General features: G+C 37.1%; 1 protein-coding gene across 1 annotated transcript in view; it reads left to right on the top strand.

Annotated features, from left to right (window-relative positions):
• The window catches only part of LOC150102039 (RIMS-binding protein 2-like), a 540578-nt gene that overhangs the window by 471804 nt on the left and 41648 nt on the right, over positions 1-27126 (top strand). Inside the window, exon 30 of the mRNA XM_090399955.1 lies at positions 7155-7252. Coding sequence (XP_090256081.1) covers positions 7155-7252 — 98 coding nt within the window. The remainder of the gene's footprint in view (positions 1-7154; positions 7253-27126) is intronic.

Genomic DNA, 27126 nt, shown 5'->3' on the forward strand with positions numbered 1-27126 from the left:
GGAAGACCATACATTCTAGGTGGACGACTGAAGAAGGTTCTAAATTTTTTATTTTGATCTTCATTCCAAGTCGATACATTATCTATAAGAGAATTAAGTCTATTCAATTGACTCCCAGTAGGATCCGTTGTAAGAGGCCTATAAGTTGAATAGTTGCGAAGTAACAGGGACATTTTTCTCTCATATTCCTTCCTATCTTGAATAACTACAGCCTTCCCTTTATCAGATTTAGTAATAATTAAATTATTGTTATTCTTCAGTGATTTCAATGCTTTAAATTCAGAGTAAAATCTTTTTACGTGAGATTTTCCGTCATTAATTTTGTATTTATATGTCTACTCACAGTATTCCCTTTCTAAGAGATACTTTCCTCCCTTGATGAGTCTTTGGACTCTTTGAAGGTGTTACATAATAATAATAATAAATGAGATACTATATTCAATGGGTAATACTGTGGCTTTAAAACATATGTAAAAGGTTCCATTATATAAGTCTTTGATTAGGCCTCATATGGATTACTCTGCACAGATTTGGTCCCCTGGTTTTCATGGTGATGAGGATATATTGGAAAGGGCCCAGAGAAGAGTGATTAAGGTGGTAGCTGGTCTTTGGGATGTGGGATATGAAGACAGAGTGAGGAAATGCAGTTTGCAAAGCCTTGTAAATAGGAATATTTAAATGTGTGGATATGCTTATGTGTTTGTCACACATGTTGAATTGGATTTAAACGGTATTGATGCGAACACAGATTGATAAGAAAATAACTATTTATTAACTTAAAAGCTAATATCTCACTGGTATTATATCCAGCATCTTCAGAGCACATAAACAAAGTTTGTTACAAATGCGAGACAACCACAATTTGGTGTAACAGTGGGGCTAGTATAAGTAATTGCAGCGTGCAACACAAGACTAAAGTCCTAATATGGTGCCATCTAAGTAAAAAAAAAAAAACAGTAGTCCAAAGTTTTGAAAAAATATAGTAGTCCAAATAGTAGTCCTTGAAAGTTTTGAAAAAAAATAAAATTAAAATAAATAAATATAAATTTGGTCTTAGGATGCCTGTCTCCCAAATCTTTGGTAGATTTATACAGCCATACTTGTTAAGGTTTGGAGTATGTTTTAAGTTGATTCCAGCAACAACCTCTCTGACTTGGATGTGGTTTTGTTTTTTTCCAATTGATCCTGTGTGCTGGGGTATCCAAAGCATGGCTGCCAGACCCAACTTGCCATAGCGAAAGTGCTGGATATATTTTTTGTGTTCACTGAGTATGTTTTAAGTTGATTCCAGCAACAACCTCTCTGACTTGGATGTGGTTTTGTTTTTTTCCAATTGATCCTGTGTGCTGGGGTATCCAAAGCATGGCTGCCAGACCCAACTTGCCATAGTGAAAGTGCTGGATATATTTTTTGTGTTCACTGAGGCGCATGTCCACAGTTCTTCCTGTCTGTCCGTAATAAGCTCGATGACAAGAACAGGGCACTTCATAGACTCCTGACTCCTGGATGTGATAAAGGAGTGAATCTGGCCTTAGGTGAATGGATGAGAGTTGCCAATTTCGCATAAGGTTTAAATACGGTGTGCAGTTGGTGTTTGTTAAGCACCCTAGATATCTTTTCAGATGTGCCTTTAATGTACGGGATTGTGATTGTTTTGTTGTAGTTTTCTGTGGTAGATAATGGGGAGGGGGTGATTTATGGGTAGCATTTAGTATTTTATCTATCTTATGGGGATTATAGCCATTGGTTAGGAAGGTGTGGCGCAGGTGAGAAAGTTCAGCAGTGAGAGCAATGTCATTGGAACAGATTATAATAAATTTAGTTTAATCCTTTATCCAAGTGTGAGCAAACAAAGTTTGTGCCTGGAAATATCTTCAGGATTGAATATGGTGTTGTACTACCTTACCGGGGTAAGGTAGTACAACACCGGGAAACTCGTAGCAAAGGTGGACCAAGCTACCAACACTCCTATCCCAGTATCTTCCATAATGCAAAACACATCTCCTTGCGGATATATATAATGTTATGCATTAAGGGATTGGCCACTACCCAGACTAGTTTCAGGCACAAACTTTGTTTGCTCACACTTGGATAAAGGATTAAACTGAATTTATTATAGTCTAACCAAGTGAAAAATAAACTTTCAACATTGGAACAGATTGCTCTAGCTCTATGGGTTAGTGTTTTTAAGATATCATATTGTTGAGAAAGGTAATGGTGTGAATGTTTTGTGTAAATATCTCCCTGTATGTGTGAGTTTTCTATAAACCAAAAATGATAAGGAACCTTCTGGAAGATGTGTGATCAGTGTGTCCAGGAAGGGCAGGCAGTCATTGGCTTCTAGTTCCATTGTAAAGTGGATTTTAGGGTGCTGACTGTTTAGATGCATTAAAAATGTATTCAATGTGTCTGAGCCATGTGGCCAAATAGCAAAGACATCATCAACATAGTATAGCCAGAGACTAGGTTTGAGAGGCAACTCTCATCCATTCACCTACGGACAGATTCACTCCTTTATCACATCCAGGAGTCTATGAAGTGCCCTGTTCTTATCATCGAGCCTACTACGGACAGACAGGAAGAACTGTAGACATCTAACTCAGTGAACACAAAAAATATATCTGGCACTTTTGCTATGGCAAGTCGGGTCTGGCAGACCATGCTTTGGATACTCCAGCACACAGGATCAATTGGAAAAAAACAAAAGTACTGCACAGAAGCTTCTACAAATCAGAGAGGTTGTTCCTGGAATCAGCTTAAAACATACTCCAAACCTTAACAAGTATGGCTGTATAAATCTACCAAAGATTTGGGAGACAGTCATCCTAAGACCAAATTAATATTTATTTATTTTAATTTAATTTATTTTTATTTTTTTATTTTTTCAAAACTTTCAAGGACTACTGGTTATTTTATTTATTTATTTTTTTATTTTTAACTTAGACGCCGCCGTATTAGGACTTTAGTCTTGTGTTGCACGCTGCAATTACTTATACTAGCTTCACTGTTACACCGAATTGTGGTTGTTTCACATTTGTAACAAACTTTGTTTGTGTGCTCTGAAGATGCTGGATATATTAGCTTTTTACCAGCGAAATATTAGCTTTTAAGTTATTAAATAGTTATTTTCTTATCAATCTGTGCTCACATCAATACTTTTTAAATTGAATTCAACACTTGTAAATAGGAGGAAGAGAGGAGATATGATTGTGACATTTAAGTTGGTAAAGAGTTGTTACCGAATTAATGTGGAAGAAATTTTTCATAGAATGGAAGGAGGGGAGGGGTAGAACAAGGTAACATCCCTGAAAGCTGTATAAGAAGGGTGTGAGTAGGGACATAAGGAGCAGGATTTTTGCATTGAGAGTGGTTGGTGAGTGGAATGCATTGCCTGACATTGTGGTGAATGCAGATACACTGTTACACACAAATCCCACAGTTTGATGGGATTTGTGTAACAGTGTGTACCTCCCGTGATAAGTCTTTTAACTCTTTAGAGGTCTGGTGGTAATAATAATAATAATAATGAAATGCAAGTTTGATTTAAAGTTAAGAATAAAACTTGTTTTTAGTAGCAGGCCACCAAACTTTTTCATGGGCTACCAGCTGGACAGTTCTGTTCTGGATATGTAATCCTGTTCAATATCATCATTAATATACAAGTTAAATAGTAAAGGCCCAAATACAGAATCTGTATTTGGGCCTTTCAAAATTTCTGATATCTTCCAGTCAGTAAATCACTCTGCTATCCATATCCCAAGCTTATTTTATATGCCCATACTTTGGGGTTTGTATAACAATATCCTGTGTGGAATCCTGTCATATGCTGTCACAATGCAAAGTGTTGTCCTTGAGGATACAGTGCTATTTGCTCAATTCTGGATGTGTGCCCATATCAGTCTCAGTCTCTCATGTCCTTAATGGTCACTCCAGAGATACCGATTAGTACATATATTGGTTACATCAGTCTCAGCTGCAGATTTGTATAATTTAATTATCTTGTCCTCTTTTCACTCATTGCTCATGCTGAGAATGAAGTTAATCAACCAGGTCAGTGGAATCACTAATTCTCTTTTACCTTATTTAGCACCCATGCTAATATCCCAATAAATTCCACTGCTGTGTTTGAATCAAGCTTTAATCTAATATTTGGAATGATATGAAAGGGGTCTGCAGTTTTTGCTAGTGATGAAAAGTTGGGAAGAACCACAAGGAATAGAGTAGATGTGGTTGCTTAGAAGAGGTCTCAAATGGATTGTGTGAATGGGCAAGTGCATAGGGTTACTAGTTCAACTATATAAAGTGTAAGGTTTTAAAATTTGGAAAACAAAGATGGGATGCAGCATATACAGTTTGGCAGGATATACTGGAGGAGGAGGAGGTGGAGGAAATAAGAGGGTGATGGTGGATAAGGACCTAAAATGTAGGGGACACCTTGCTAAAATTATGAGGTCATCACAACAGATTCTGATAATGCAGAGGACACTGACTTGTGGAGGTAAGTAAATTATGTTTCTATTGTATAAGGCCTTGATCATGCCACAGGTAAATTGCTGTGCAAAAATTTTGTTACCTAGCTTTCAAAAGGATAAAAAGATATTGGAAAGGATCCAGAGGCAATTGTCTAGGGTGGTTTCTGGTATCTGGAATGTTAAGTATAAAGAAAGGATAATGGTGGATAAGGATGTAAAATGTGCAAACACATTGCTAAAATTATGCAACATAATTTTAGCAATGTGTTTGCTAAAATTAACTGAATTTTAATGAATTTTAAAATTAACTAAAATTTTAGCAATGTGTTTGCTAAAATTAATTATGCTTGAACATAAAGGTAAGGCTTTCTTGTAAGGCTGACTTGTAAAGGTAAGGAAATTATGTGTCCATTGTATAAGGCATTGATCATGCCACATGTAGACTGCTATGCACAAATTTTGTCACCTAGCTTTCTTATTACTAGATTAATAATAAGGAAATTAATCCAATTTCAATTCCAGCAAACCAATTTCATAAAATGAGGGGAGACAGCAGAGGGGGGGGGGGCAGAGAACAAGAAGTCATCCCTGGAAGCTGTATAAGGAAGGTGTGATCAGTAGAGTGGGAAGAAAGTTTTTTGCATTGCAAGTGGAACGCATTGCCTGAGAGTGTGGAGAGTGCAGAGACAGTGAATGTCAGAGGGACCTCTCACAATGAGTCTTTTTGACTCCATGGAGGTCTGATGATGATGATGATGACGATAATAATAATAATAAAATATCCATGTAAAATCCATCATTTTATCAATTAACACACTTCATCACACCCACAATGAGTCTTTTGACTCCATGGATTGGCATGTATTGACAGCACTGTATTTTTTAGGTGAGAAATGAATTTTATTGTCTGGTACAAGAGCACAACCTACTTAATGGAGATCAGAAGTAACTTAAAAAATTCATTCATTCTATAAACTTGTACCATAGTTATATTACTTATTTAAATGAAAACAAAGGCATAGGCCATATTATTTATTTGTTTAAAAGGCCAGATATTTCAATCTGAAACTTATTTGCCATCTGTGATGGCAGTGACAGTTGATTACAAGATAAAATGTAAATAATGGATTGTTTGAAACAGAAAGAATTTAATGATGTATTCTAATAAGACTTTCTCATGTTTTAGATAAAGATAGTCATTCTGATTCAAGTTCAGTGGTGAAGAAAGGCTTCAGCACTCTCTTGAAACAAATGTTCAAATCTGTACCGACAACGATATAGTCGGAGCATTTCAGACCAAAGAATATTGTGGTCTATGTCTATTCCATGTTGAGCCAAGCCATATTTATCAGATTTCCTGTGGTAAATATATGATTGAAGTTCTTGTATTCTCTTTTCTATTGAGCATCCAGTTTGTCTGAAGTAGGATAGATGACAGTCACAAGGAACTTGGTATACACCAGGAAGAGACATCAGTGAGCATTTATCTTTTGAAAAACAAGTTGATAGTTTCATGATCAGTATGTTATTTTCGGCCACAAAAGTAATATAATAAAAATAACTAACGCTGGGTTTATTGGTCGTAAAGATTTAATACAACTAGTTACCTTTTAGTTTTTAGTTTTGCTACATTAACTAGAGGCTTCATCTGTGTTTGGATGAACATATAATTTAAGGATATTGACAGAAGAAAGTTAAAATATTTTGGACACATTGAAAGGATGGAAGGGGGACTTCTAAGAACAGTAATAGAAGGTAAAATTCCTGGAAAAAGAGGAAGGGGTCGACTGTCAATGAGATGGATGAATGGTGTGTGTGTGGAGTGACTGATCTTCAGAGAGTTGAAGCCTCCAGAAAAAAGCATACAACAGGACTACACGGTGAGGCACCAAGCATGAGTGACCATATGGCATCTGTGGATGCCCAGTGAACAGATGGATGGTCTTTTGAGAAGAACAGCGCATGGATGAAAGTGGGCTTTTAAAATATTTAAAATATTCAGAATATTTAAAAATGTGATGGGACTACTGTGCACATATTTAGTTTCCTGAATTTGAATGGAGATGCAGAACCTTTACAGAAGGTACTAAAGTGGGCATGGATGTTTGTGATGGTCTGAGAAAATACTAATAGTGGTGGTGGGCAGTAGATGGCATTGGTGTGGATGATGCAGTTTGCTGTAGTTGATGGATTGAGTGGTGGAGATGGAGAATTGTAGAGTACATAATTTGGCCTGTAATTTTCTATCTCTTCTTGAAGGTCTCTTTTCTGCAATGGAACTATTTTGTCCTTTTTCCCACTCTCTTGGGACCTTACCAGAACTGAGATCTGAATTGAATAGCTGGGTTAGAGGCATTGCCTTTGCACATTCATGTAATACCTTAATCAATATCCAATTTAGCAATTTCTTCATCTTTGATTTTATCTTTGAGTCTTATGTTTAGCAGACATCTCCATTCTTCTTTCTGTTTTTTTTGCATTTTATCTGTTATTTGATATGATGTTAATGAGTTAGAAATGAATTAATGAAACATATTTATTGTAACTCACTGGTTCTTGTTTAAAATGGCAGCATGTTCTGATATTATATTCTTCATACTTAATTATGTTGAAGTATTTTTATTGTGGTTTTTGAATATATCATTAATTATTTAAGCCTTTTTTCCCCCCTCTCTTTTTAAGATCATACTTCTGATCCCTGGTCGACTCATCCTGTGAGGCGGATGATAGCACTCTATGACTATGATCCACAGGAACTGTCTCCTAATGTAGATGCTGAGGTAATGTGTATGTAATAATTTAAATAAACACACACACACACACACACACACTAATCCCTCTATTATCCAGCCACAGCAGGAGAGTAATTTGCTAGTTAAAATAATTGAAGTGATGGATAACTAAAGGTCCAGTTACACGGTGCTGTAACTAGGCAGGTGCAAGGGGTGCACAAGCACAGGGCCCAGGATGAAGGGGGGGCCTGAAATGGGGTATCAAAAATAATCAGTATTATATTTTCATTTTCAGACTTTAAATTTTGCTGCCATGGGGGCCGATTCCATAACATTTTTGGTTAAAGTTAAAAATTAATTGATCTATTTCTGTCATATTCATTTTGTTATTATTTTTTCAAAAAAAAAAGGGGGGGTCAAAAATAAAACCTTGCACAGGGGCCATGAAAAGCTAGTTACCGCACTGGCTGTATCAGAAGTTAATTGAAACACTAAGCCATTCAAGGGTCATTGGATTGAAGGTTCATTCATTTGAATGTCAGATAATTGAGAGATCACTGTATATATAAAATCAAATTAATTAATATATTTTAGAATAAGTATCAGAAAGCAAAGTTGTATTTTTCATATTTTTGGACTAGGAGAGAAGGGTCAATCTTAGGATCACAATTTCAAATCCTAACTTCATATAACTTTCACTAAACATTTCTATACCTTATTCTCATAATCTTTCATTACCATCCTTGGGCACCATGAGGCAAGAAACCAGAATATAATGAGTTTGGTACTTTTGTTGTGGACTTAAATATGAGGTGAGACCATCTTTTGCAACATAGTATAATGGTCTTTTGAACTATGCTGAGAAGTTACTGTTTAAATCTTGTATTGTTTAGCTAGTTTATCTGAAAGTGATGAATGAAAAGCATGAAAGTATTATTATTTGCCAGCTCGTGCTTGGCCAATGTACAATGGCTAATGTACGAGGGAGGGAGGGATGAAAAGTTCTGATAAACACTTAGAACAAAAATCATATTAAAGCAACTCTTCTAATATATCCTAAAAGCAGGGCCAGTGCTACCATTTAGGCAAATAGGCGACCGCCTAGGGTGCAAAACTTCAAGCTATGCTTTATTCATACTTTACTAAAATATCAAAATTAAATAGTGATATATGATTTAGGTATCGATTCTTTTTCCTTATCCCTCACACATCACACTATTTTACTATTTAACTCTTGGTTCTTTTTTGTTCCTTACCTAAATAATTTGAACTTACTGCTATTTAAAATTCAGTTAAGATAAATATTTTAAAATGTTAACATTTTAAAATATTAAATTTCGTATTTTATAACTTTTTTTTGTAAATGAATTATAACAGAGAATTTTCAAAATAATTAAAAAAGAAAATAAAAAAAAGCGCTATTAATTTAACTTGAAAGACAATTTTATTTTGTTTAATGTCAATTAGAAACATTTTAGTTTATGAAATAAGGGGTGCACTTGTAAACTTTACCTAGGGTGCAAAATAACCTGGCACTGACAGTGTCTAAAAGAAAATTCTTTGATGAAACATGGGGAATAAAGGGTTTTAAGATATGTTCTTTCTTGTGGTTATATATCAGTTGCTTTAATAAAATTTTTGTTCTAGGTGTTTGTTTATCAGAACTTTTCAGTCCCCCCCCCTCATACTGTTAGTTCAAATGAGATTGGAAGTGGGCAGCATGGATGTTTGTAAATGTCTTTAAGTATAAGCCCATTAATTACTCTTCTTGTGTCCAGAAGTTTGAAAAAATATTGCATTTTGTGTGTAAGATCAGGGTTTGGTTTTTTGGATTATATAATAACTTTTTCCCCACCAAAAATACCAATATTGATGTACTATAGGTTTATAACATTTCATCTAAAAAAAGGGTTAGGGTGAGAAGTATAATGATAGACTGAAATATTTGGAAGAAGAGTATAATATGACCAAAAATAACCAAGAGATGAGTGGTAGTTGAGTATTTGGTAGTAATGAAAACAGAATAAAATAATTAAGGTGAGAACTGTTGAAAATGAAAAGTTTTCACTTGTCATATTATTATTACTATACAAGTACCTCCATATTGTCAGAAGACTCATCACAGTAGGCCCATTATTTACACAATACCTGTTCTCTCTCTCTCTCTCTTTTCTTCAAGGACGAAGCACTCACAGCCACCTCTGGCAACCTATTCAACCCATTCACTACCCTCCAAGCAAAAAATCTAGTCTTAACACATTCACGCTGGGCCATGCACCACTCAGGGTGCGCTGATGGTAGGAACATGCTTTTCTGTATGTCCCTTCCACACCAGGTAGGGGTACATTTTCACAAAGTTTATGGCATGTTAGTTACAACTGTTTTCAGTAGAATTTTATTTGTAAAAGTAACATTTATGAATCCTCTTAACGGTATCAAAAATCTCAAATGCAATTTGAACTGATTTCAAGTTACACAACACACAAATGTATATATATGCATGTATATACACCTTTATTTGCTTTAAAAATTTTGCTTTACATGAATTGTTTGCTTTTTGCACCCAAGGACTGCATTATAAACAGGTGTTGCCACATATTTTCTTCAACTGAAAATTTGAAAGAGGATGTTAGGACAAAGGTTGACATGGAAGAGATTTTTCATAGAATGGGAAAGGAGGAATAAAACAAGAGGCCATCACAGGAAGCTGTATAAGGAGGGTGTGAGCAGAGGAGTGAGGAGTAGGTTCTTTGCATGGAAGGTGGCTTGTGGGTGGAATACATTGCCTGAGTGTGTAACATCTGACTCCATGGAGGTCAGATGTTAATGATAATAATAATAGAAAACTGAAATTCATGGAGCATATTGCAAAGGTGGTGAGGGTAACTCAGAGGATTGCTGCAATAATCAGAAGGACACTGACCTGCAGAGATAAAAGAGTTATCATTCTGTTGTATAAGGCCCTGATCAGACCACACTTAGACTATTGTTCTCAGATTTGGTCCCCAAGATTTGAAGGGGATAAATTGACTGTGGAAAGGGTACAGAAGTGGATAACAAAGATGGTTTCAGGACTGTACAATATGAGTTATGAGAATCGACTGAGGGAATGTGGACTGCAGAGTTTGGTGGATAGAAGGAGAGGTGATATGATCGAGACTTTTAAACTGTTGAGAGGCAGTTACAGGGTAGACATTATAGAGTTCTTTCACTTGGTGGAACGATGGGAAGGAGCGATGACAAGGGGCCATCCCTGGAAGTTACGAAGGGAGGATGTGTGCAAGAAGGTGAGGAGTGGTTTCTTTGCATGGAGGGCAGTTGAACCTTGGTATGCATTGCCTGAGAGAGTGGTTGGAGTGGGGACGGTTAATGAGTTCAAGGAGTGGTATGATAGACTTTGTATTTCCTAAAAACAACCTCCCACGATGAGTCTTTTGACTCCATGGAGGCCTGGATAATAATAATAAAATGTATTTTATTATTATTTTTATTATTAAGAGCTAATGATCTCAACATTTCAGGGTTTTCTAGGCTTTTTTCTTATGTTTCTCTATTTCAAAGTTGATAACTATATTTTTCCTGTCTTGATTTGGAGGAAATGCTAGGTAGTGGGCTATTTTATTTAGACAATCCAAGGGAATTTTATTTTCCATGATTTCATGCATTGTTGATTTTTTCTTTATTCTGTTTGTTGGTTGCCAATTTTTAAAAAGTTCACTTGTTCTATGATGTGCAAGGTTGCCTCTTTTTTCTACAAATTTAGTAAGATTTTCTTGCCACCTAATTTTTAAAGGAACAAGGTTGGATTCGAATTCTGCTATTTTTCCAGGAGTTGTATTCCTTAGTCCACATATGATTCTAGCTGCATTTTTCTGAATTTTTATAAGCTTGTCTAAACTGGTTTGTGATGTTTACATCTAGATAGGCGAAGCATATTCCATTATGGGTCAGCTAATAGAGGTGTATGTGCTTTTAAGGTTTTAGCATCGGCTTCCCACTCTTTACCTGAGATACTTTTCATGATATTTAGTCTTCTTTTTGCTCTGACTGCAAGTTGTTGATATGTTTATTGAAGCTTAGTGATGGATCCAGAGTAACTCCAAGGTATTTGGGGCTTTCATTAAAGATAATTAGTTGACTGTTTAGCTTAATCTTTGGTTTCCACTTTCTGAGGTAGTTATTAATGGTAAATACACAAATTTCTGATTTAGTAGGGTTAATTTTGATTTTTTGGTTTTCACAGTATGTAGATAAACTTTCAATGGGTTTGTTTAAGTGACTTTCTGCTGTTTCTAGGTTGTTGTGAGCTGAGAATAGGACCAAATTATCAGCAAACATAGCTATCTTTGTTTCTTTATTTATATTTTTATCTAAGTCGTTTAAGTAGATGGAAAAAAGGAGTGGGCTCAAAATGCTGCCTTGAGGGAGTCCCTGTCTTATTTTCACTTTCTTGGAAAAGGTATTATTTATTCTAACTCGAATTGTTCTATTTCTTAGAAAGTCATAAATCCAGTTTAGAACTTTCCCTTTTATTCCAATATGACAAAGTTTGGAAAAGAGTTTCTGCCCCCACACCTTGTCAAAGGCATTGCTAAAATCTATAAAAGCTGCAATGGTAGATTTGGTAGGTTTGGTCTGGAAGTTATCTTGAATTGTCTGGGTTAAGTAGAAAAGTTGATCAATTGTTGAGTGATTTCTTCTAAAGGCAGTCTGAAAATGTGGTAGTATACTATTTTTGTTTAGATAGTAATTCAAATGTTGGAGTATCATTTTTTCCATCAATTTGCCTCAAGCCTAACAAACCTCAAGACCTGATTGGTCTTGAGGTTTGTTAGGCTTTAAGATTGGTATGATTGTGGCTGTCTTCCAGTCTTTTGGAGCTTTTCCTTGTTTTAGGCTATTGCTGTATAAGCAAAGTAGCCAATCTAGGGCTAGGGAAGGAAGATGTTTGATCATAATTCTTTGTATGTTATCTGGTCCACAGGATTTATTTATATCTAGTCTCTCCAAGGCATCTCTCAAGTCAAAGATTGTCAGTGGATCCCAGAATAATTTGTTTTTTATATTTTGGGGAATTTGCAGCATTTTTCTCCTGTCGAGCCTGTTTTGATATTTGATGGTCTTTCCTAGTATTCATCTCTGGTTTGCTTATATTTTGAAAATGAAAGGGCAATGTATTTGCGATCTCCCTGCCTCCTATTTTGATACTTCCATCTGGATCTTTTAGTGTGTTAGTGTCACTTGCCTTTGGTAGGTCTCTTTGTAAATTAGCAGTCAGTTTCCAAAGCTTGGTATCTGAAGTGCTTGGATTTAAGCTGTGGAAATCTTGCCACCTAGTTTTTTGAATATATTATATTTTTGTTTAATTTCAGCATTTATCTTGTTGTACTCGATCCTGGTTTCTAGAGAGCTTCCAATTTTTAAGATGTAAAATAATTAATTTTGTTTAGTTAGTTTACTGGCAAGTTCCTGGTGAACCTTTGTGTAGTTTGAAATAACTTTTCTCCTGTAACCCTTTGGGATACTTTTCTTTGCTGCATTTAGGATAGTATTTTTCCAAGTTATGTAGTCTGTCTAAGTCATCATAGTATGTGTGACCTTTCAGCGTTTTACTTACTTCATCCTTGTATTTTTCCCAATTTGCCTTCTGGAAGTTCCAATGATATTTTCTTTTTTGGGTGGGTCTAGTCATTTTTGGGTTTAGATTGATTAATACTGAGGTATAGTCGCTTCCTACTGGTTCCAGACCAAATAGCTTTGTCGTGAAGATCTGGAGACACTGCAGTAATTATTATTATTATTATTCAGGCCTCCATGTAGTCAAAAGACATCGTGGGAGGTCCTTCCTAAGAAACACAAAGTCTATCAAGACTCATCGAGGGGAGGTCCCCCCTTAAAAAACACAAAGTCTATCATACCATTCCTTAAACTCATTGACCATTCTCGCTCTCACCACGCCATCAGGCGATGCATTCCATGGTTCAACCACTCCTCACCCTCTTGCTCACAGTTTTCTTTCGTAACTTCCGGGGATGGCTTCTTGTCATCACTCCTTCCCGCTGTTCAACCAAGCGAAATAACTCCCCAGTGTCAACCCTGTAACCACCTCTCAACAGTTTAAAAGTCTCAATCATATCACCTCTCCTTCTTCTATCCACCAAACTCTGCAGTCCACATGCCCTCAGCCGATCCTCATAACTAACACAGTACAGTCCTGAAACCATCTTTGTTATTCGCCTTTGTACCCTTTCCACAGTTAATTTATCCCCTTCAAATCCTGGGGACCAAATCTGAGAACAATAGTCTAAGTGTGGTCTGATCAGAGACATACAACGGAATGATAACCCTTTTATCTCTGCAGGTCAGTGTCCTTCTCATTATTGCAGCAATCCTCTGTGTTACCTTCACCACCTTTGCAATATGTCCCTTAAATTTCAGGTTTCTATTAATCATCAACTCCAGATCATCTCGTCTCCCCTACTTCCTCCAGTATAACTCCTCCCATAGAGTATGCAGCATCCCATCGATGTTTCCCAAACCTCAAGACCTTACATTTTGCTGCATTAACACATTCATTGCCAAGCTGAAAATTGGAATTTCGTGTGGTGTCCAAATTTTTTTTATTTTTTTTTATTTACTTTTTATTGTGCTCAAAATAAGTTGATATATTATTTATATGCTTTTATTATTATGTACATAGGATTTATGTCCTCTAAATATCTATTACGCGATATCGCGTGATATGTAATTCGGTCAAATAAGTTATATATTTTACAAATAAAAAACATTTAAATATAATAATTATAACTTTAATTATCAGTCTTTTATAATCACATAGAATTTTTAAAAATAACGTACAAATAGAAAAAAATAATTATCAAAAATCAACATTTATATGGAACTTACTAAAAAAAAAAAAAAAAAAAACAATACTCAAAATAAATTAAAGCCAAACTTCAAGCACGCTAAATCAACAAATAACTAAACAAAATCATCGCGTCGTCGCCTTGTCCGAACACCGCCACTGTGCGCACTGGCTAACATAAACAATAGATAATGGCTGGCGGCCATCCCCACTCCACGAAAGTTGATCCCTTCCCTAGTGGCCAATATAAATATTACGTGCCATTTTGCTGTGGCCGCTATTCCGCTTAGAAACTTGATAGTGACGTCCATGCGATAACGCGTGATCGGCCGCTCGGTGAGAACTCGCATCACATGATATCGCGTGATTGGCAATGAACGTGTTTAACTATTACCCCCATTCATTTGCCCATCTATCTAGCTTATTCAAATCCTCTTGCAGGGCTACCACATCTGCACTATTACTAATAATCCTTCCCTGCTTCGCATCATCTGCAAACAACTGAATATCCCCTTGCAATCCACTGACAATGTCATTGATATAAAGGTTAAACAATATAGGTCCCAGTACTGAGCCCTGTGGGACCCTATTTGTAACCCTCTTCGAAACTGTTCCACCATACACAACTCTCTGATACTTATTGGACAGCCAATCCTGAATCCAGTTTACCAATCTGACATCCAAACCCATGTGCTGCAACTTAAATATCAGCTTATCATGTGGCACCCTGTCAAATGCTTTTGCTAAGGCTAAGAAAATGGCAGTATATGCCTTTCCCTCATCTAATGCTCTTGTAACTTTATTATAAAAGGCTAGCATATTGCTAAGACAAGGGTGCCCCTTCAGAAATCCATGTTGACTCTCACGGATAACACCACCCTCATCTGCCCAATGCTGTATACAGTGCCTCACTAAATTCTCCAAGATCTTGACAACTACTGATGACACGCAAACTGGCCTATAATTAGACACTTCCAGTCTGCTACCACCCTTATGCAATGACACTATCTTACCTTCCTTCCATTCTATGGGCACCTTTCCTGCAGCCAGACTTTCATTGAAAAGCCAGGTCAAAGGCACTGTCGGTTCGTTTACTGATATCCAGAGCACTCAGTATTTGAAACACACTCTCCTCCTGTACCTCTAAACCTCGAACTTGCCCTATCCCTCTAGTATTAAAACTCACTCCTACAGGATGAAATACTCCAATAAAGTGTTCATTGAACAATTCCATTATGTCCTCTGCATCAGTCACTGTATTCCTATTTTTATCCTGCAATATCATTCTTCCACAGTCATTTCTCCTCCTACTGGCCACATAGCTAAAAAATTCCCTAGGATTTTCCTTGGATCTTAGGGCCAATCTCCTCTCATATTCCAGTTTCACCTTCCTTACCATACTAGTCACTTCTGGCCTGTGTCTTATATTCTTCATGCATCTTCTCATCACCTGTCTCCTTATATCTCTTCCATAGCCTCTTTTTCGCATGCAATTCCTGTTTAATATTGTTTGTCATCCACTTTACTCCAAATTGCGTCCTCTTCTTCACTCGTGGTATACAACTTACCATTGCTGATAACAAATATTCTTTCACAATTTCCCACGCACTGGTGATATCCCGGCCTTCCAATTCCTCCCTCCATGAAACTTCCCAAAGTTGACGTCTAAGTCTATTATAATCACCTGCCTTATAATTCCACATACGTTCTCGTCTCTTTGATACTCCTGCATGTCTATTCATTTTCCAAGTCAAAACCATATGGTCACTTTCTCCAACTGGTAGGAGAGATGTTATCTCAGTTATTATCAACTCTTCTGATGCTATAACCAAATCCAAAACTCTTGAACCTCTTGTTCCCTCTATTACATGTTGCCTAAGACATTTGTCCCTCAAGAATTCTAGAAATTCCATTCCCTTATTGCTACATGCATCTTCCTCTCCTCAATTTATACTACTGTAGTTAATATTTTATACTATTTATACACAAACAATTTATACTACTGTAGTTAATATCTCGGGCATCTTTTGTACCATAAGAATGAGACAGGTAAGTGGGTTCTCCACTGTTGAGAGTTATTAGTCCTGTTTCATCTAAGAAATTACTCAGGTTTTCTCCTGTTGGGTTTATTTCCTCAGAACCCCATAACAGGTGTTTGCTATTCGTGTCTCCTAAGACAATGGAGTTTTCTTCAATGAGATGGGATAGACTGGAAAGATTTGGTCCAGGTTTGTCAGGAGGATGATAACAATTGAATATGTTTAATGGCTTTTTACTTGGTTCCAGTATTGTATTTCATTTCCTTCTGCTACTATATCTAGCTCAACAACTTTATTTGACAAGTTTTGGATTAGTGTCAGAAGCCCTCCGCCATTTTGGTCAGTAGGCCTATCTTGTCGTATGATATTATAGTTTTTAATGTTTAGTCTGCTGGTTTGTCGAAGTTTAGTTTCCTGGATGCAGATAATATCAGCATCATGTTTATCAACTAGTAGTAATGGTTCATTTAGTTTTTATTTGCTTGCTGGAGTAATGATACCGTTTAAATTACATTGGATGATATTAATATTTTTTGTAATGGTTGGAATGATTTGCTCATTTCTCAATTCTGACATCATTTCCAAATCAAGAGTTGTGTCAGCTGCCCTGTACACGGTAGCATAGGTATAATCATTGAAATTTGTCTCCATGACTGAAAAAAAAAAAAAATGCTGCTGTTGTGAGATCATCCAGAGGGCACCACGAGGAGGTGACAGTCAGACTTTGCCATCCAAATTCAAACATACATGTCTAGAGTTTATAGAATCACATGTAATTCACTCTACTGCCAACAACTTATTGGATACACATATATTGTAAATTAATAATTCATTTGCCAGTAATATATTTCTATTCACACCTGTTTTCTCTCATTCTTACATTTGTTGTTCTCACATGGGTATTAATGTTGATTCACATATTTAAATCTTTCAGTAATTTAAATATACTAATCAAATACAGGACTGTCTTTAATTATTGTTTTCTAATATATTCTGAAACAAGCACATTCCTCCCCTGACACGAACATGTTAAAACCTTGCTTACCACCCTTATACAATAGAGTTTTTAGAGTGAACCCTTGTTCTCCCCTTTCCTGCTATGTAGGAAAGGGGAGAACAAGGTTTTTGCCTGTCAGCTGGTCTTTGAAGCTTTCAATCTTCTTCATTCAAAGATTGTGACAAGTCATTGACCTGCTACAATCTTTCACTTGTTTCACAAAATCTAGGTTACCAGATATCTGCACAATAGCCGAGATGTGGCCTTATTAAAAAGCCTTATAAAAAGGGAATAATAACCACCTTCCTATATCCCTGCTTGTCAGGATGTTCTTCAACAGCCACTTAATCTAATGTGCTATTCAGGCACCTTTGCAGTATGCCCTCTGAACTTCAACTCCCTATCTACAATCACTCTAAATCTCTGGGCCTCATCAGTTTCCTGCAGTTCAGTTCCATTGTGACTCCATGGGTGTCCTAAATCATAATAATAATAATATAGTACAGCTTGTGGTCTCTTCCCAAAGTGCATCATTTTACACTTGGTCACATTAAACTGGCAACTGTTTACCTTTGCACACACTGCTAGGCTATTTAAGTCTTCCTGCAGGATCTCTGTATCACTTTCATTTACCCTCATTGTTCTTACCACTTTAGCATCATCAGCAAACAACTGACTATTTCCCTTCAAATCATAACTATTATTTTTCAGGAAATAACAATCTATACTAAAATATTAATTATAAAAAAACTTTAATTAATACTTTTCTGTATTTCAGCAAAGTTGCATTGCCATCATCAGGGATTACAAAAAACAATGAAATGTACATGCATGCACTAACACTCACAAATGAGGTTGAAGAAAGGCAAAAATCATACCTAGAGTCTTAAACGCCCCCCCCACCCCACCCCCAGTGGGCTAAATTTGGTAGTCTTGACCATTGGAGTAAAGATCTGAGGATTAATTCTTCCCAAATTTGAGGCAGTCTCATGCAAAAAATTTGTTGAGGTTCAGAAAGTTTTTCATTTTCAGAGCTGACACAAATTCGAGGAGTAGCCTTTCATATTGGCAGTGTATTTGCTGCAGTGTAATAGAGTGGCCTTCTTCAAGCTTATCCTGTGGTGGGTGTCCAAAGCATGGTCAACAAGTCCTGAATGGCTATATTGGTGGAACTAGATGTAGTCTTTATGTTCAGAAATTTTGATATTGGCTATCCTGCTTCTTTGGCCATAGTAGGACAGTATGCAACTTCAAGGGACCTTTCCAACAATATGATATTATGAAAACCCTATGTAACAGGGCAAAATTTATCAGTTCTGATAACAATGCATTAACTACTGAACTTGACCATATCCTCAAAACTTTCTTAGCCAATGACTACAATCCCCCAAAATCCAAAAAATATTAAAACCCTGTAACTGCAATCACCCCCCCCACTTCAGAACAGAGATTACTCGAGATTATATCATTCCATATATCCAGGCCACATCCAAAAAACTGACAAAAATCCTTAGAAAATACAACCTTATAATCATTAGAAACCTACCAGGTCCCTTGCAGTTGCAAACTGCCCTACTGCAGCCAAACAGGCAAGACAGCCAATATCAGAATTTCTGAACCAGTGGCAGCCAGTGAAAATTTTAAGTGGGGGGGTGTTGCATATACAAAATAAAAAAATAAATTATTTTTTTCTTAATCAGTAACCAATTTATTAATAAATAAATTTACATATTAAAAAATTCTTTTATTAAAAATATTTCACCCTCACCACGAACAAACACCAATAATAAAAGTTTTGAATCTCACAGAAATAATGCGCACATGCATACAATTTATCTGTAAATGGCTGCCCAAACGAGCAGTGTCAGAATCACTTGTAACGTGCAATGACAAGTGTAAATGAATATCAGCGAGTCTAACTACAATTGGCCTAACGTGATAATTCTGACACTGCGTTAGATCGCAGTGCATTTGTTTCATGTAACGATAATTGAAAAAATATAATTCTTTTCATATTTTCAACAGTGACATTCATCATAATTCAGCCTTGTATCTATAATAAATATATAATTATATGTTATTTTAATAAAATAAAATAAGATTTACAAAAAATAGTTCACCCTCACCACGAACACTCACTAATAATAAAAGTTTCGTATCTGACAGAAATAATGCGCACAAGCATATGCTGGTGTGAACGTTAAGGATGTAAGCGAGTCAATTAGAATGCAAAAACAGAGGGTGAAAGAATTGATAGTAGTAGCAGGAACGAATGATTTGAAAGGAGACAAAATGGCTATGAGAGAGGATTTGAAGGAATTACTTGAGGTAGCAAAAGAGAAGAGTGAGAGAGTTAGGATGGCAAGTCTGTTGCCACGGTATGACAGTGAAGAGTATAGAAGGAGGGCCAAAATTGCTAATGACTTTATGCGCGGATTATGCAGGAGTGGTGTGGATGTGTGGAGTGAGTTTGATGGGCAAAAGGATTTATATAAGATGGATGGTTTACATTTGAATGGATTTGGTGTACGGAGACTTCAAAAGGTGTTGTTGAATGAAATGGATGTGCAGAATCAGGGAAACTAGAGTTATTAAGGGGGGGGGTAGATATGCAGACTTTAGGGAGACAGTTGAGTGTATGAATGTGTGTAATATGCCAGAGCGAGTATGAAGGACAACAAATCAGAATGGGATAGTTAGTATAAGGCATCAAAATAGGGATGGAACAAATGGGTTTCTGCAATTCATGTATACTAATGCCAGAGGTATTAGGAACAAGAAGGAAGAATTTTTGGCCTTTGTTGGCACTTCCAGGCCACAGGTTATTGGCATTAGTGAAACATGGCTGACAGAAGATGATATAGCTAGTGGGATTGAATGTGAGGGGTATGGTGTTCAGGAGTGACAGGGAAAATAAAATGGGGGGAGGAGTGTTATTGATGATAGCTGATGAGCTACAGCCAAGGAGAATAGAAGAGGAACTGCAGGATAAAGAAAAGAGCACATTTGAGGCTATTTGGTGTGAGATTCAGGCTAGTAGAACAAAATATATCGTTGGGTGCTGCTATAGACCAGGTCTTCATCAACCTTTCCAATAAAATTAAAACCAGAAATAACATCATTTCAATTTAAAGAACAACCTGGGGTTGTGGTCCAGAAGACCTTAGGTCGTCTGCACTAGCCCTCGCATTCTCTGCAGCAGAATATTGTGCCCCTGTCTGGGAAAGAAGCACACACACACACACACACACACACACACACACACACACACACACACACACACACACACACACACACACACACACACTAACATTATAGACACCCAGCTGAACTCTACCATGCGCACAATTAGTGGGACAGTGAGAAACACCCCTCTCTCCTGGCTGCCTGTTCTATCTAACATTGCTCCACCACACATACGGAGAAGACAAGCCTCGATTAAGGAATTTAATAAAGCAATAAGCAACCCACCCCCTACACCAGACTCTCATAAACCCACCTAGTCTTCACCTAAAATCTAGAAAGCCTCTCTGGTCCATGGACGAACTCTCTTCAGCTGCGCTACCATCAATATCTGACATATGGAGAGAATACTGGTCCAACAATCTCCCAACAAACGGCTTCCTGGTAGAAGATCCCTGTGCTCCACAGCCTGGTTTTGATCTTCCTAAGAAGATTTGGTCATCCATAAACAGGAGCAGAACTACTCAGGGAAGATGTGGCTATCTTCTACATAAATGGGGGCTGTCAGATCACCCTTATTGTGATTGTTCTCCTGTGGCTCAGACGTTTACTCATATTGTGTACAACTGCCCAAGGTGCCAATTTCATGGTGGTGGCCAACAGGACATCCATAAGGTGAAGAATGAGGCCTTGAATTGGCTTTCCAGCCTGGACCTTGAAGGAAACAGAGGATCACGGTCCCATCTCACCACGAAGACGTTATTCTCGTAGTTACTCTCATAGTCCTCGTCATAGTATCAGCAGAACTCCTCATGTTAGAAGATAATGATACAGTGTGAAATGGGCCTCCTCTAATAGATCAAGTTTTCTCATGCAAGACACGACTGCTCTCTGCTTACACCTCGGATACAGCTACTTTTATGTTGTGAAGAGTTGTGAGAACATGCCAGCCTTGTCATACTTGGTGCAGAAGGACGATAATTGTCCCTGACTTGATTATGAAAAGTTACTTTTGCTTTATTTTTTTTTTTAAAAAAGGAAAGACTTAGAAAGCAGGTTGTGCCTTTTATGTAATGAACTTTTATATGTTAAGATTTTCATCATTTGTTTATGGAAATTGTGATTGTACTTTTCACTTACCAGTTTTCATGTAGCCATAAGCATAAATAAATAAATACACCAAGTGATGGACTAGATGGTGGAAATAGTATGCATAAGCAAATGGAAGAAATGAGGGGAAGGAGGGTAATTATTATGGGAGATTTCAACTATGATAACTTTGATTGGAAGGAGGAGAGGGCGCATGGGAGAAAGGAATTGGATTTTATGCGGTTATTAAGGGATAACTATCTGCGACAGCATGTAATGGAAAATACTAGGGGTCAGAGAATGCTTCACCTAGTGATTGCATCTGAGGATTTGGCTGTAACGAATATGACCACATTGCCACCAATTGGTGAGAGTGATCATAGGGTTTTGACTTGGGAGGTGGCTAAAGGTGTGGAATTTACAATTAAGACAGGGTACATGTGGAATTATCAGGCTGGTAAGTATGACAAGCTTAGGAGTTTGATTGGTTCAGTGCCATAGGATGTAAAACTGCAAGGACAGATGTTCATAGTGCATGGGAGGCGGTTAAGAAGTGTTTGCAGGAGGCAATGGCTGACTTTATACCTAGAGTCTGAATAATAAATCAAGTAGGGGTTAAATGGATGAATAACACCATTAAGCTTGAGCTGCAAAAAAAGAAACAACTGTGGAGGGAATTTAAAGAGAAAGGTGACCAGCAGGCACATGAACAGTATAAAGTGCAGGCCAGAAGGGTAACGAGTGTGGTAAGAAAAGCAAAAGCGGATTAAGAAAGAACATTAGCCATGCAGGCTAAAGAGAATCCCAAACAGTTTTTTCGATATGTTGCAAGTTAAAGAAAAAATGTATATGGCAGAATGATTTTAAAGAATGCCGATGGTAGGGAGGTAACCTAATCAGTTGATATAGTTGAATTACTGAGCGAGCACCTTGCAAGAGTATATCATCCAGGTGGTGATATTGCAGGAATGAATGAACCAATAGCTTATACGGGAATTAAGGTGAATGAAGTGGAGGTGAATAGTCTATTACAAAACCTCAATGCCAATACACCTGCGGGATTGGATGGTATACCGGCTCGTGTCGTATGTGAAGCGGCTAAAGAATTGTCAGTGCCCCTGACCATTTTGTTTAATTTGAGTCTAGGGTCTGGTTTAGTCCCGAGGGGGTGGAAAGAGTGGAAAATGGTTCCACTGCATAAAGGAGGTTCCAGGACTGCTGTTGTAAATTACAACCGATCAGCATATCAGGAATCGTTGTCAAGGTCTTGGAGAAAATAGTCAAGAGAAAAATACAGGATTGGATAGATGAAAATGGGATACTGTATGGGGGATAGCATGGTTTTGTTAAGGGTAGATCATGCCTCAGTAATTTCCTCACGTTTTATAACACAGTGACTGCTGAACTGGATAAAGGTAATGGGTTTACAGTGATTCTACTGGATCTTGCTAAGGCCTTTGACAGCATATGGGGATGGATATAGGGTTGGTGAGATGGATAGGAGGGTGGTTGATGGAGAGATATCAAAGAGTGGTTTATTCAGGAGTAGAGTCCAAAAGACGGCAGGTGACTAGTGGTGTGCTGCAGGGTTCTGTTCTTGGACCACTACTTTTCAATTTGTTCATTAACGATATAGGAAAGGATCTGAGAGGAAGTGTTCATTTGTTTGCTGATGATGCAGAGTTGGGTAGAGCAATAGTGAGAGCACAGGATGTCAAAATTTTTCAAGATGATTTGGTCAGTTTGGAGGACTGGACTAAGGAGAATGAATGTCAATTTAATGTGGCAAAGTGTAAGGTTATGCATTTTGGGGTGAAAAGATTAGCAGCAGTATATCTCATTGGTGGAACCGTACTCCGGGAGATTCACGACACAAGGGATTTGGGAGTGTTGGTGGATAGGGAGTTGAAGTTTAGGGGGCCCATTGCAAAAGTGGCTAAATCAGCTCATCAAATCACTTGGTTACTGAAAAATACTTTAAAAAGCAGAGACAAACAGGTTATTGTTCCCTCTGTATCGAGCCTTGATAAGACCCTGTCTAGACTACTGTGCCCAGATTTGGGCGACAGGGTTTCTTCTTGATTGGGAGGAGGGGGAGAGGATCCAGAGACGAGTGACCAAGATGATAGCTGGTCTGTGGAATGAACCTTATGAGAACAGGTTGAAGATTTGTGGTTGCAGAAAAGGGGTGATATGATGGAGACATTCAATTTACTGAAGGTTTTCTATAACATTAATTCAGAAGATATTTTTGAGAATAGGACTTGTGGTGGGAGGACTAGGGGCCATACATGGAAGCTGGGCAAGAGTGTGGTTAGCAAGGGTGTTAGAGCTAGGTTTTTCACTTGGCAAGTGGTGAATGAGTGGAATAAGCTGCCAGAGTTTGTTGTGGGTGCCATGACTGCGAATGAGTTCAAGGCGAGGTATGATAGATACTGTGTAAATGTCGAATAGTTGTTCTTAACATGATGTTAGGGCCTCCCTCGATGAGTCTAAGGGCTTCTTGGAGTTGCCCGTAATAATAATAATAATAATTATAATAATATGATAAACTGTCCAAATGAGCAGTATTGGAATCACTCGTAACATGCAATGAGATGCACAAACGAATATCGGCGAGTCTAGCTGCAATTGGTCGAATGTGATAATTCCGATACTGCGTTACATCGCAGTGCATTTGTTTCGTAATATAAAGCATTAATCGGACAATTCTAATCATTGATTATTCAATCAATGTCAAAACATAAGCTGTAACCTTTAACATGTTGTATTGCATTTATATAATGTTGTAAGAAGTGGTGCACGCAGGATTTAATCTGGGGGGGGGGGGGGGTTGAACAGATAAAATATTTTTAATACAGTGAATTTCCATTAAAAATATTTTTATCCGTTCAACTAAAATTTGTTAAATTCATTAGGTAATTATAAATATTTATTTAAAGAATAAAATCCAGTTTTCTTTTCTTTTTACAAAGCCCTTGAATTATTTCAGTCGTGGTTACATTAATCTCTCTCTCTGTGTGTATATATATAGTAAAGCCAGTCTGTTCAATCGTGATTGTGTCATGGTAGATCTTAATAGGTTTTTAAAAGGCGTAAGTTAGAAAATGACCTTTCAGTGACGCATGTTGTTACCGGAAGCGTTGCAAATATTTTTAATAAGTTATAGATGTTAGGATATATCATTTTGTCACACTTTGAAACAGCATCAACGGCATTTTTGCATGGAGCTATTGCAAACGGTTTTTCAAATTTCTTATTATTATTATTATTATTATTTATTATTATTATTATTATTTGACACCTCCAGGGAGTCCAAAGACTCATCGAGGGAGAGTGTGCCAACAGCATCGAACGATTGTCCCCTTCCGACTACTAACCGCGCTCAAACTTACTTAACTGAGCCATTAGTAGCAGAGGCTCTACCAATCGACCAACCTTTTAAGCCCTTTCTTCTCTAGTAATCCTGAAATATAATATATAAATATAATATAATATAATATATATATATATATATATATAAGCCTTTTCTCCCTAGCAATCCTGAAAGAACTGTTTTGTTTCGTTTTAAAAGGCGGCTTTCCAGGGGCATCGAGTGTTCGTCTATATTTGTTGCGTAACATACGCGATACCACAACTTGAATTCGGTGTTCAAATTGCTAGATTTGTATAAGGCAAATCACTGGCATAAAATCACACAATTGACGAAAATCTTCCATTGAACTTGCTGTTGGAGCATCTTTGCCATTTGGTAGAAGAGAAAAAAATATATTTCAGAATGTTGCGGTGCCGAATGAAACGTTCATGAAGTTGAGTCAATATTTGGTCAATAAATGGAATGAAATAGTTCTCCTGAAGCACTCTTCCATAGAATCGGCTGGAACATTGGACCTTAATGTTTGTTTTGATGATTAATGTCAGTATTAAAATTATTGGCTTTTATCCATGTTTCATCATAAATATCTTTAAATGAAGAATCTGGTGTTTCACGAACGGTATTTAATTGAGCCACAACATCATCAACAAAATTTAGGGCAATTAAGAGGTCACTGTCAGATTTTTGCATTATTTTAGACAATGGTAAGGTGCATGCAAATATTTTTTGCAAACTAAATAAAGATATTATAAATCTTAAAAGATATTAATATTATAATATTATAAACAACAAGGATGTCCTGTCTTTTAGGGGTATTGAAGAAATTGTGTACCTTTTCAATTATGCCAATGCAATTTCTTATTTGTCACAGATATAGCATTCCAAGAGCCAAATTCAAACTATGTGATGCACAATGAACATATAAAGCTTGTCGATATTATTATTACATAACATCTCCAGGTAGTCCAAAGACATATCAAGGAAGGGCACCTACTCTACAACTTTCCATCTTCACCAACCACAACTACAATCATCATCTACACCAACGCTATCTACCTCCGACCACTGCTACTAGTATTTTCACAGACAATCACAAACATCCATGCCCACGATGGGATTCGAACTTGCAGCCTTTTGGCTGGAGAGAGTCGGCCAATCAGGCCAGATATATAGATAAAAAATTAAATTTTGTGGGTAAAAATTAAAACAGTTTTAATTTTTATTAAACAAATGAATAAAATGATATAATTATGTTACTATTTACTTTTAATGAGATGGATGAGCTTCTCGATCTTGTAGAGTTGCTGGATATCTGGCTCAATATTGGTCAACTTCAGTCGAAGATCGGCACACACACTAAGACGAATTCTGTATTTTGTTTTTATTTGAAGGAGTGATGAAAATCATTTCTCACAAAGATAGGTTGTAGAAAACTGCATGACAATTTTCGACTTCTTCAAATAATTCGGGAAATTCACTTCTCACTGAAGGCTAGATCCAGAATCGAGTCAAACCACGATCACAGAATTGCATTTTAAGCCCACTGTCACTTGAAAGCTCAATTAGCTGCTCTTTTTTCGATAATGAAAGGTTGTTCTCGTGACTGCAAGCCTGAAATGGATCGTGAAATCACAGAAATTTCTTATAAAAAGTTATTCGGAAAATGTTTCCAAATTCTGTTTCAGAGTTTTGAGGTGGACACAAACCCTTTCTCAGTGGTTAAATTCTAAACTAATAAGTTTCAGGGCCCTATACAAAATAACCAATTGTATTTACCTTTTGAAATTACACGAAAATTCTATTGAACAAAACTTGAAATTTGCTTCTTATACATATTGCCAAATGTGTAAAAATGTGCTTGCTTAACAGAAACAGAAGGGACATGTTACAAAGTCAAGTACCGCCAGATGTATAATATGTGCAAAACATAGCCAGGTGTGAACTTCTTTGTTAAGCACCTCCAATTCGTCTACCTCTGTTTTTCTATCACTGTCACATCTGGGACTGCATTATCACTACATAGATGATACATCCTTGGAAAATGATCCCTCAGTAACTCACTTATTTGATTTGCTTCTGTTACTGCCCTACTATCAGCACTTGTTAAAGTTATCCTTTCATAGTCATTCTTTCTTTTATTTGTGACAATAATGAAATAACTTGCCAGCCTGGTTGGCTGAGTGGTTAGCGTATCCACTCTCCAGCCAATAGGCCACAGGTTCGAATCCCACCATGGGCATGGGTATTTGTGATTGTCTGTGAAAGCACTAGTGGTGGTAGTCGGCAGTAGATGGCATTGGTGTTAGATGAAGCGAGTATTGAGGCAAAGAGTTGTAGAGTTGATGCTCTCCCTCGATGAGTCTTTGGACTCCC

This window comes from Typopeltis vanoorti, chromosome 11 (genome assembly GCF_054136105.1).
Source record: "Typopeltis vanoorti isolate ZY-2024b chromosome 11, IOZ_Tvanoo_1.0, whole genome shotgun sequence".
Classification (NCBI taxonomy): Eukaryota; Metazoa; Arthropoda; class Arachnida; order Uropygi; family Thelyphonidae; genus Typopeltis; species Typopeltis vanoorti.